Source organism: Chrysemys picta, chromosome 16 (assembly GCF_011386835.1).
Source record: "Chrysemys picta bellii isolate R12L10 chromosome 16, ASM1138683v2, whole genome shotgun sequence".
In the NCBI taxonomy this organism is placed as follows: domain Eukaryota; kingdom Metazoa; phylum Chordata; order Testudines; family Emydidae; genus Chrysemys; species Chrysemys picta.
In genome coordinates, this window is record NC_088806.1 from 7,976,083 (window position 1) to 7,988,978 (window position 12,896).

General features: G+C 47.2%; 2 protein-coding genes across 2 annotated transcripts in view; one reads left to right on the top strand and one right to left on the bottom strand.

The window, feature by feature from the left end:
• Positions 1 to 12,896, bottom strand: part of LOC101951859 (zinc finger protein 501-like) — a 425,990-nt gene that overhangs the window by 212,875 nt on the left and 200,219 nt on the right. The window lies entirely within an intron of this gene.
• Positions 1 to 12,896, top strand: part of LOC135976034 (cytosolic phospholipase A2 gamma-like) — a 48,917-nt gene that overhangs the window by 23,037 nt on the left and 12,984 nt on the right. The window contains exon 10 of the mRNA XM_065570383.1: positions 11,939 to 12,183. Coding sequence (XP_065426455.1) covers positions 11,939 to 12,183 — 245 coding nt within the window. The remainder of the gene's footprint in view (positions 1 to 11,938; positions 12,184 to 12,896) is intronic.

The window sequence follows — 12,896 nt, forward strand, 5'->3', positions numbered from 1 at the left end:
AAGTCACTTTTGTCAAGATCTTCTCTAGTTCAATCAGAAGTTATGGGACAAAAGCAGGAGCTACTGTGTGAAATTCACTGCCCTGTGTTATGCAGTAAGTCAGACTACACATAACAGTTTCTGGCCTTAAAAAATATGATTAAATGAATCTTTCCAAACATCTCCCTTTTTACACTGAGAAACTACATCTCAAGTTCCTCCAAAGAACACAACTTTGTTGGTATGTCAAAGAGCGGTGCTTTCTCAGTTACATCTTAGGGCACTTCGGTGGTTAGAAATCCAAACCAATGTCTGAAATTCTACCCTAGAAATCCCAAGGCAGTCAATGCAGATCCCAGAGCCCTGATGCAATGTGCTGAAATCAGGATTTCCAGCGTATTGAAGAGGTTGCTGAAGTCTGCCTCCATTTCAAGTTCTCGGGAGATTTACTATATAAACCCAATAGCAAGGTCTAGACTGGCAATGTGGACATCCAAAAGAGTGGATCATAACCACTTATCCTGGTGTAGTAGGAAAAAGAGATGCAGAGAGCTGGTTTGAGAAGACCAGGTAGCCGCAAGGCTATTGCTAGTCTTGGAAGGATTAGATATTTATTGGTAAATGTCAATTTCACAATACACACACAACCCACTGAAAAAATATTTCCATCGATAATAATAAAAATGTACAGATAGGCAAAGTAAGAAAAATGCTGCTTGAGAACTTATTAGAGTCAAGATCCAATGATTAGGTTTTGATTTAGGCTTGATACAACAAATGGAGTAACAAATGAATAGCAAAAACAGGGGAGATGTGTTGATTTGAGGATATTTAGTTTGTATATTTAGAATGTTAGCATGTTTACATTTGCATTTTAATGGTTTATAAAACCTTAACTTCCTGACTCTTCTCATCTGTTGCCATTAGATAATAGTCTCTCTCCCTATAATTTCTGCAGCAGTGAAAATTTAAATTGATAAAAACCTTTAAAAAGGCTTGGATAAAACATCTATATTATCCATTGAGATTATAAAAAATAAAAATAAAATTCTGCCAATCCTAGCTATTGTTAATAACAACAATACCTAGCATTTTTCATGAGAAGAGCTCAAAGCACATTACAAAGGAGTCATTCTCATTCTCACTGTTGTGCAGTAGGAGAAGTACAGGACTGTGAAGTGAGAAGCTTAGCGCTTGAGCTGGTTTCAGAACCCAGGGCTCTTGAGTCCCATGTTAGTGTGCTATCCATTAGACCACACTGCCTCCCCAGCTCACTGTCTTGGGGAGAAAAATGTCAAAGGTATTTAGGTATCTAAGGCTGCAGATTGGCACCCAGTGACATTTTCAAATATGTCTTAGCAAGTTAAGTGCCCAAACCACATTATATTCTATAGCAGTTAGGCTTTACCTATGCACTTTTGAAAATCCCATTAGGCACCTATCTGCATCTTTAGGTGCCTAAATACTTTCAAAAATCTTCCCCTAGGTCCTTAGAGTTAAAATAAGAATATAAGAACTGCCCTAATGGGTTAGACCAATGGTTCATCTAGTCCACTAATCTGTCTCCAACAGTGGGCAGTACCAGAGTTCCAGGAGGAATGTAAAAAACAGGGCAATTTTGGAGAGATCCACCCCTGATTTCCCTTCCTGGCTTCTGGCAGACAGAAATTTATGACTGCCCCAAGCATGGGGTTACATCCCTGATCATCTTAGCTAATAGCCATTTGACCTATCCTCCATGAACTTATCTAGTTCTTTTTTTAGCCCATTGTACTTTTGGCCATCACAACATCCCATGGCAATGAGTTCCACAGGTTAATTGTGAATTGTACGCAAAAATATTTGATTTTGTTTGTATTAAACCTGGTGCTTACTCATTTCATTGGGTGAACCCTGTTTTTTTTAATTGTGGGAAAGGGTAAATAGAGCCACAATGGCCAGACACACACACCCAGAGTCAAAGAGACCTGAAGAATCTCGGCTGTATTTTTGGAGTGGCTTCTCCCAGCCAGACAACATTGTATCAGTCTTAGCCAAGCTGAGGGCCAAATTTTCACAGATATACATTGGAGTAGCTCTGAGGGCTTGAGTGGAGTTCTTCCAAATTACATCAGCTGAGTATCTGGCCCTGCATCTCCATTAATTCATGTCCATGTCCTAATCCAGTGGTTTTCAAACCTTTTTTCTGGTGATGCAAATGAAGAAAATTGATGATGCCTGTGACCCAATGGAGCTGGGGATAGGGGTTTGAGGTGTGGGAGGGGCTCAGGGATGGGACAGAGGGTTGGGGTGCGGCAATGAAGGCTGTGGGGTGGGGCTGGGAATGAGGAGTTCAGGGTGTGGGAGGGAGCTCAGAGTATGGGCAGGGGGTTGGAGTGTGGGAGGGGGTCAGGGCTCTGGGCTGGGGGTGCGGGCTCTGGGGTGGGGCTGGGGATGAGGGGTTTGGGGCGCAGGATAGGGTTACCATACGTTCGGTTTTTCCCGGACATGTCCGGCTTTTTGGTAATCAAACCCCGTCTGGGGGGAATTGCCAAAAAGCCGAACATGTCTGGGAAAAATACCGGCCGGGCACTTCCCCTCCCGCGGCTGCTCTGCTCCTCCCCTGACTCTTCTGCACTGTTTAAAGCCGAGCTGCCCGAGCGCTACCGGCTTTGGGCAGCCCCCTTGCCTCCGGACCCTGAGCTGCCAGCTGGGCACTTCCCCTCCCGGGCTCCGGGGACGCAGGGTCCAGAGGCATGGGGGCTGCCCGAAGCCGGTAACACTCGGGCAGCTCGGCGCTTACAGAGCCCAGGAGTTCAGGGAGCACAGCAGCTGCCGGAGCCCGGGAGGGGAAGTGCCCGGCTGGGGGCGCAGGATCCGGAGGCAAGGGGGCTGCCTGAAGCCCGAGCGCCATCGGCTTCACGGTTTGCTGGGCAGCATCCAGACGCTGCGCCCCCGAATGGGCGCTTCCCCTCCCGGGCTCCAGCTGCGCTGGGGAAGCGCCGGCCGGGGGCGCAGGGTCTGGAGGCTGCCCGGCAAACCGTGAAGCTGGTAGCGCTCAGGCAGCCCTTTTTGCGTGGCTGGGAGGAAGGAGGGGAAGTTAGGGCAGGGACTTTGGGGAAGGGGCGGGAAATGGGCGGAGTTGGGCAGGGAAGGGGCGGAGTTGGGGCGGGGCAGGGGTGGGAAAGGGGCGGGGCCAGGGCCCATGGAGTGTCCTTTTTTTTTATTTTTTAAATACGGTAACCCTAGCACAGGAAGTGGTTCTGGGTTGGGGGGGTCAGGGCTGGGCGGGGGTTGGGGTGCCGGAAGGGGTCAGGGCTCTGGGCTGGGAGTGCAGGCTCTGGGGTGGGGTCGGGGATGAGGGGCTTGGGGTGGCTCAGGGCCAGGGCAGGGGATTGGGGCGTGGGGTTGGGGCACAGACTTACCTCTGGCAGCTTCCGGTCAGCAGCGCAGCATGGGTGCAGAGGCAGGCTTCCTGCCTGCCCTGACACTGCGGACTGCGCTGTGGCCCAGAAGTGGCCAGCAGTGGGTCCCGCTCTAGGTGGAGATGCGCAAGTGGCTTCGCACAACTCTCGCTCTCAGGCACCACCCCCCACCTCCCATTGGTTGGGAACCAGCCAGTGGGAGAGCGGAGGCGGTGCTTGGGGTGGGGGCAGCACGCAGAGCCCTGTGGCCCCCCGCCTAGAAGCCGGACCTGCTGCTGGCTGCTTCCAGGGCGCAGCGCGGTCTCAGAACAGGTAGGCACTAGCCTGCCTTAGCTGGGCAGCACCGCCGACGGGATTTTAATGTCCCGGTCAGCGGTGCTGACCAGAGCGACCCAGTGCCTTAAATGCCGTGATCCAGTACTGGGTCGCAACCCACAGTTTGAAAACCACTGTCCTAATCTTCCCCAAAGACTGGGAGAGGTAATTGAGTGCTCTGGCCAGGTCAGATGAGATGAGAGCTGGGTGTCCCGCTCCTCTCTCTCCCCATCACAGGGAGGAGATAGCTGAATGACAGTGACATATCCAGATGGACAAGGGCGAGAGATCTGAGGCTACAAGATACGCAGAGCATTGCCTCCGCATGCCTTCAATCATTAAATCAAGTAATAGAGATTAGATACCGAGGAATGAATATGAGAGCATATGGGTAGATACTACATATAGACGTATTTTATTGGTTAAGGCTGAGATTCCCAAAGGTGTCAGAACTGTGGCCCTGCAGCTGGGCCTGGGATTAGCTAGCGAACTGCACTCAAAGTCCCAAATTGGCCAGATCACTTCATTGGCTGTGTGGTGTTGCCAGCAGTAGTGTGTAGCTAGTGGCTGCTCAATGCTCAGGCCTGCAGCTGCGATTGCTCCGGCCTTGTTCCTGACCTGCTCCTGCCCTTCTTTGGCTCCGATTTCTGGTTCCTGTCTCCAGCTCTGACCATTAGGCTTGACCACCCACCCCCCAGTTCCAGAAAAAGAGGCCTAAAAAGCCCATATTTTCAGAGCTAACTCACTTGGGCACGTTTGAAAATATCACACGCTATCTGCACCTTTGGGCACCTCAGTGCCTTTGACAACCTGCCATATGATTTAGATGGCTAAGTTCCAGTTCCAAAAGTGACTTAGGGCCCGATTTTTAAAGTAAGGGGCCTAACTCCCATTGATTTCAATGGGAGTAAAAAGGCCTCATATTTTAGTGAATCCTTTCCTTAGGACCCTAAGTCTCACTGCCTTGCTACCCTGAGCAGAGCAGTGCTAAAAGCCCTTTAGACATCTGAGCCTAACTTTTTTACAGTGGGATTTTTCCAAAGGGCTGAAGTGATTTAGGAGCACCAATCCCATTGACTTTCAGAAAGCCTTTGAGAAGGCCCCTCACCAAAGACTTTTAGCAAAGTAAGCAGTCATGGTTCTAATAGGGAATGCCCTCTGATGGATGAGTAACTGGTTTAGGGTTACCATCCGTCCGGGTTTCCCTGGACATGTCCAGCTTTTTCAGCGTTAAATGGCCGTCCGGGGGGGATTTCTAATAAAATAGAAATGTCCGGGATTTCTCCCTTCCCCTCATGCAGAGTGCGGCGCAGCTGATTGGACGGCTGGGCCTGATTGAAAGCTGCTCGCAGCCACTGGGGCCTCTAGCAGCCAGAGTCCCTCCCCCTCCCCTGCTCCCTCCTCCCCCGCAGAGCAGCGCCACAGTGTTTGGCTGCACGTGGCGCTCGCAGCTCTCTCTCGGCCTGGGGGGGGCAGGCAAGGGACAGGGAACGGGGGAGTTAGATTGGTCGGGGGTTCTGGGGGGTCTGTCAGGAGAAGGGGGTGAAGAGAGTGGTTGGGGCAGGCAAGGGACAGGGAACGGGGGGGTTAGACTGGTCAGGGGTTCTGGGGGGGCTGTCAGGAGAAGGGGGTGTAGAGAGCGGTTGGGGCAGTCAGGGGACAGGGAGCAGGGAGACTTAGATAGGGGGTGGGGTCCTGGAGGCAGTTAGGGTTGGGGGGGGTCTCAGGAGAGGGCAGTCAGGGGACAGGTAGGGGGTAGGGGAATTCTGAGGAGGGCGGGAAGTGGGAGGGGGCAGGGCTGGGGTGGGGCTAGGGCAGCACCCCGTGTCCTCTTTTTTGATTGTTGAAATATGGTGACCCTAAACTGGTTACAAGACAAGAAACAAAAGAAACAAAAAGTAGGAATAAATGGTCATTTTTCACGGGTAAATAGCAGGGTCCCCCAAGGATCTGTACCGGGACCAGTACTGTTCAACATATTCATAAATGATCTGGAAAAAGGGGTGAAAATGAGATGGCAAAGGTTGCAGATGATACAAGATTACTACTCAGGATAGTTAAGTTCAAAGCAGACTGCAAAGAATTACAAAGGGATCTCACTAAACTGAATGACTGGGCAACACAATGACAAATGAAATTAAGTGTTGATACATACAAAGTAATGCACATTGGAAAACGTAATCCCAGTTCTCTATATACAAAATGATTGTGTCTCAGTGATGGCAGATGACAGAACAAGAAGCAATGGTCTCAAGTTGCAGTGGGGGAGGTGTAGGTTGGATATTAGGAAACACTATTTCATTAGGAGGGTGGTGAAGCACTGGAATGTGTTACCTAGGGAGGTAGTGGAATCGCCATCCTTAGAGGTTTTTAAGGCCTGGCTTGACAAAGCCCTGGCTGGGATGATTTAGTTGGTGTTGGTCCTGCTTTGAGCAGGGGATTGGACTAGGTGACCTCCTGAGGTCTCTTCCAACCCTAATCTTCTATAATTCTATGTGTCTGAATTAGCTGTTACCATTCAAGAAAGAGGTCTTGGAGTTGTCATGGATAGTTCTCTGAACACATCTGTTCAATGTGCAGTGGCAGTCAAAAAAGCTAACAGAATGTAAGGAAACATCACAAAAGGGATAGATAATATGACTGTAAATATCAGAATACCACAGTATAAATCCATGGTATGCCCATACCTTGAATAATGTATTCAGCTTTGGTCATATCATCTCAGAAATGTTATATTAGAGTTGGAAAAAGTACAGAGAAGGACAACAAAAAATGATAAGGGGTATGGAACAACATCTATATGAAAAGAGATTTAAAAGATTGGACTGTACAGCTTGGAAAAGAGATGACTGAGGGGAGATGTGGTGGTCTATAAATCATGAATGTTGTGGAGAAAGTGAATAAGGAAGTGTTATTTATCCATTCACATAGCAGAACAACCAGGGGTCACCCAATAAAATTAATAGGGAGCAATTTGAAAAAAAATACAAGGAAGTTCTTCTTCACGCAACACATGGTCAACCTGTGGAACTCATTGCCAAGGGATGTTGTGCAGGCCAAAAGTGTAATTGGGTTAAAAAAAGAATTAGGTCTGTTCATGGAGATCCACGAATGGCTATTAGCCAAGATGGTCAGGGATTCAACCCAATGCTCTGGTGTCCCAAAACCTCTGACTGCTAAAAGCTGGGCCTGGAGGACAAGGGATGGATCACTTGATGATTGCCTTGTTCTGTTCATTCCCTCAGAAGCACCTGGCATTGGCCACAGTTAGAAGACAGGACACTGGGTCAGACAGACCATTGGTCTGACCCAGTCTGGCCCTTCATATATTCTCATGTAAGGCACTCATGCCACCAAAATCCCATTGAAAGTCCATGGGGATGTATCTCCTAACTCCCTTAATATCATTTGGTTAATTAAAACTATGTAGATTGACATTTTCGATTACCCATAATATATTCTTGATGGTAGCTGGCAATTCTGGTTGCTTTGGTTAAATTACAGATTCCAGGATTCCAATCTGATACATTTTGCTAACCAAAATAATAGGTTTAGCAGAATTCAATTTTTATTGTTTTGTAAATTTGACAGCTAATATCAATGTTTACTTGTAAACATTTTTTCTATTTTTATCAATTTACATTTTCACGGTTGTGGGAATTTGATGGAGGGATCAGACAATAATTATTTAATGAGAGTAGGCACTGAAATTGAAAACATTAAAAATTCAAGCTGTATAACCATTAAAACACAAATTGTAAACATCACATGTCAAAATATATAAAGTAAATATAATTAAATCAAACTGTAAGAAGTTCTCAAGCAGAATTTGTCTTGCTTTGCCTCTCTGTAAATTTCTATCATCATCAATGGATATTTTTTGTCAATGTGTGTGCGTGTGTGTCCTGTGAAACTGACATTTCCTTCTAAAAACCTATTTTTTGCAAGCCTAATAATAGTTAAGATATAAGGAATTCTACAGAAGAAATAGAGAATGTAAATAAGAGTGCTTGTCAGCTTCAAGGCCATATTTTTAAAGGTGTCTAAGCCTGGAGTGGGATTTTCAAAAGCGTCTAGGCACCTAACTCCCACTCATTTCAAAAACCCACTAGGTGCTTAAATATTTTTCTTTAAATCTGGCTCGGCGTGACTTTTCTGCAATTTAAGAGAACACAAGGCCATATAGAACTTATCTGTAACTAATAAAATATTTAAGGAGTGTGGCAGGTAAGTATCTAGCAGCCTAGGGCTTCTTTGAGTAAACAAAGATTAATCCTACTTCCTGAGAAAGTAAATTTGATGACTAACTTTTTATTAAAGATCAATAGAATTGTTGACAGTGCAATGTTATTTTTGTTTATTTTTTTACGAACATAGTAAGAAGGACAACGTCAACTGTGCTAGGTATGGCAATGCAGCCAAGGTGAACGAATTATTTCTAAAAGAGATCTCACTGAATATTTTCCATCAGTTCATCCCACTTGGTCGTTCTTTCCTTACATAGGCCCTGATCCAGCCAAGCACATGCTTAACTTTAAGCCCATGAGTTGCCCCATTAGATCCATAGTTCAGTTGCTAATTCAGGGATCCGCAACCTTTCAGAAGTGGTGTGCCGAGTCTTCATTTATTCACTCTAATTTAACGTTTTGCATGCAAACCTTAGTGTTTTTAGAAGATCTCTTTCTATAAGTCTATAATATATAACTAAACCATTGTTGTATGTAAAGTAAATAAGGTTTTTAAAATGTTTAAGAAGCTTCATTTAAAATTAAATTAAAATGCAGAACCCCCCGGACCTGTGGCCAGGACCCGGGCAATGTGAGTGCCACTGAAAATCAGCTCATGTGCCGCCTTTGGCACGCGTGCCATAGGTTGCCTACCCCTGTGCTAGTTGGACACAGACAGTGAGTCATTCCATTGCCCTTTCTTCTTTCATTCTGACCTACCACACTTCCCCCGATGGGGCTGGAGCTGGGCAGAGAGGTGATTCTGTTTCACGGGGTGGGTTCGATATTTCAAAATTTGGTTTCATTCTGATTCAGAACCAAATCCCAACATTTGAAATTTTTCTGTGAAAAAGTCCCTGGAGCTGTGGGTTCCCTCTGATCCCAGGCAGTCCATGTGATGGGGCTGCCCCTCAGCTGCTTGGAAACCCTGGGGTCCTTGATTCTGAGGCCATCTGCTGATAAGCCAGGCAGGCCAGCTGGCAGGAATCAGGCTGGTTTCGGGTGCTACTATCAGGATCGAATCGCCTCCACGGAATGTTCCCATCTCAACAAATAGGCAAATTCATGGGGAAATTTTTTTTTAAATGTTTCCCACCATTTCTACGTGGGATTTGTCTGGGCAGCTTTTGTCACGTGCCCGCTGCAAAGGATAGGGCTCCTTATTGCTGCCCCAGGAAGAGACCAGGGGCAGGATTTTAACTCAGTGAGCCAAAATATGGTCCCTATCCTTTCCCTCAACAGCAGGCAGAAGTACTGGACACTTGCTCTCTGTCTAGCACTGTTTTCTTCCCTGCACAGTGGCTCAGCACAGCTAACCTTCCAGCCACTCTCCACCCTTGCCCATTCACTCCCTACCCACCTTGCTCCACATACAAGTGATGCTCTCTCCTCACACCCCATCCCCATTCCATGACCTGTCATACCAAAGCTGCTCCTCAGGTATGCCTGTGTAAATGCAAAGAAACATCCATTGTCAGTGGGGCTGCACCCACTCCTAATGACCTCACATGTAGGAGTCCCTGCATCATGATATTCTGGCAGCACAGTGCCTGTCAGTCAGTCTGGGAGCCAGAAAACCAGACAGGCACACCCTGTTCTTCTGAGTCCAGCAGCCCAGAGGAAGAATCACCTCTGTGTTTATTGCAATTACTGTACAACAGGCACTACACTACCTGAGTGCCTTTGGATCAACAAATATCCATCTTGGCCCCCGCTTACACCTACTGGCAACCAAGAGGAAAAAAGGAAGAACATGTCTACAGAATTCCTCTAGCAATTTGTTTTAACTTATTTTCTGATTCAATTTTTATTCTGATTTTTCTTGCCTAATAGGAAATACATGGAGTATATGTAAATTATTATGGAAAATCTGGAGCTTTATCCATGACCGGATCTGGGGGACAACCAATAACTTTCTGTACACATGTAAGCAAAAGGCACTAGGGGCAGCAGAGGGTGAGGGGTGGGAAGGGATTGCTATATTATAGCCCAGTTTGTTTTCAGACTCTGGGTTGCAACCCAGTACTGGGTCACGGCATGTCAGGCATTGGGTTGCCTTCCTCTGGTCAGCACCGCCAACCAGGCCATTAAAATCCCGTCGGCGGTGCTGCCCAGCTAAGGCAGGCTAGTGCCTACCTGTTCCGACACCGTGCTGTGCCCTGGAAGCAACCAGCAGTGGGTCCAGCTTCTAGGCAGGGGGGCCATGGGGCTCCACGCTCTGCCACCGCCCCAAGCACTGCCTCCACACTCCTATTGGATGGTTCCCAGCCAATGGGAGCTGGGGGATAGTGTCTGCAGGTGAGAGTCCCGCCAAACTGCTTGCGTGCCTCCGCCTAGAGCGGGACCCGCGGCTGGCTGCTTCCAGGGCACAGCGTGGTCCATGGTGTCAGGACAGGCGGGAAGCCTACCTCTGCACCCCTTCTGCACCACTCACCGGGAGCCACTGGAGGTAAGTCCATGCCCCAACCCTGCTCCCCAATCCTGGGCCCCAGCCCTGAACCCCCCCAACCTGGAGCCTCTTCCTGCACCCCAAACCCCTCATCCCTGCCTCCCCAGAGCCTGCACCCCCAGCCCAAGGCCTGACCCCCTCCTGCACCCCACCCCCTGCCCCAGCCCAGAGCCCCCTCCACACCCTGAACCCCTCATTCCCGACCCCACCCCGCAGCCCTCACCACCACACCCCAACCCTCTGCCCCAGCCCTGAGCCCCTCCCACACCCCAAACCCCTCTGCCCCAGCTCTGTTGGGTCGTGGGCATCGACAATTTTCTTCAACTGGGTCCCCAGAAAAAAAGTTTGAAAACTACTGCTATAGCCCACAAAGAGCTTTGAAGATAGTGTCATGAAAATGATCACAAATACTGTATCTAGTAACCTACATACTTATTGGCCCCCCCATTGCCATATTTCTTGAGTCCCCAGTTACAGCTGTGAATTTCCTGCAAGGCAGAGACCTTTTATTATGCCCATTGAACAGATGGACAATGATGTGCAAAAATGAGAAGTGACTTTCTCAGGATCACAGAGCAGGGTGTTGAGGACTCTGACAATTATCACAGCCCTATGAACATTCTTGTGCACAAGAGAAAGAATGAAAATGGCAGTAAAAATGGAATTTCTGCTTTTTGTTCCAACAAACTTTTCTGAATATATATATATTTTTTTGCATTCTCCACTCGCTGCTGTTTGAGAGCTGGTGTGCAAACATACTTTACAAGGGTTTATTAGAAGGATATTGCAAGGAGTCCACAATTTTCTTTAAGGCAAAAGGTACTCTCTGGAGCTGGTCAACATTTCTCAAATGACATTTTATTAAAGTGGAAAATTGCCATTTTCTAAAATCAACTTTTTCATGGAAAAAAATGTGTCAAAATATTCTGCGAAATTATTGGATTGAAATCTCTGTCATTTTTCATGAAAAAGAGAAATGAATCAGCTTCCATCCCTGTGGAATGAAAACAACTTTGAAATTTCAACTCTTTTTTGTGGGGTTGGGGGCAGGTGGGATTTTTTTCATTTTTTGAACAGATCCAATTGCCTTTTTGAATGTTCATGGCAAGTAAATAAAAGGGATTTCACATACAACTGAAGGGAATGTGGGGCTTTTGTTTAGACACATGGTTGTCAATACATTGTTGCTGTGTTTGGTCAAAGCCAGAGCCAGAGGCCAGGGATCAGAGCTGTTACCTGGAGCAAGGCAGGTGCAAGGCTGGGGACGGAGCTGGAGCAGGAGCTCTCAAAGCCATGGGTGAATTCTCTGAGCAGCCAGAGCCCTCCCACTGTTCATAAGAACAGGTCTGCAGATCCCTGCAGCCAATCAGGCAGTTGGGCTAATCAGGGGGCTCAGATGAGGGCCAGCTGTGCTCATTAGATTCCCAGGGAGTTAAACTAGCACATAAGCAGGCTAGCTGTGGGTCCTTATCCTGACAGTGCCCAACCTCCTTAGGTGCCTTAGGAATCCCACTAGGAGTTTGTCGGCCAGTTTAGGAGCCTTTGAAAATGCACACGGAAGTCAGGGGGATTTGGGCACCTCCCTCATTGTGACCCCTTGGATAAATTACAGCCTAAAACAATACTTGGATGTATTTTCGCAGGTGACCCCAAATCCAAATCCAAATCTCCTGTCTTCACCAAGGACAAAAACATCAACTTGATCGATGCCGGGATTGCCATAAATTCTGCCTACCCCCTTGTTCTGCGCCGAGAGAGGAAAGTGAAACTGATCCTCTCCTTTGACTTCAGCGATGGGGATCCTTTCGAGGTAACTTCTGTTATTTATTGTGACGTCTGCCAAACCCCCAATCAGGATCAAGCACTGGCACAAATTCCAGGACTTAGCCCGTGACCCAATGAGGTTGCACTGATGTTAGCAGCAGTAATTTGGATTCCCTGAAAGTTCTTTGTGGATCATAATTTGAGACACATGGTGGTATAAGATCCACTGGGAATATTTACCTTATTCTCTGCCAGGTCGCTTGGGTTTGGGGTAAGGGAGTATGACCGACTACGAGCCTATCAATGTGACCTCTCTTTCCCTTTTGATATCATGGAAGAAGATGAAATTCCTTAAAGTTCAGTTTTACTCTGTGTAAAATGCCAACCTTTTACTCCACAGGTGTGCCCCTGTGTCTATCACAGTCCTATCTAATGACCTAAATGATAGTCATTAGGTTTTACCACTTTTTTATTACTGGTAGTACCTACAGAACCAAGAACACTCTAGCATGAGGAGACGGAGCCAGCAGAAATGTGAACTAAATTCCAATAACTCAGTTATAACTCTGCAAGCACATTAACCTCAGCCTCACATATCGCTAATGCTCCATAGGTGATATTGTCTCCTTCTAGTGGCCTCAGCTACGATAACACTTTGTTTTCATTGAAATCAAGGTTTCCTGCAGGTGAATTTGGGAAAACAAACAAACAAAAACACCAAACACTGGTGCTTTTGGAGCTGAATGTCTGCATTTGACT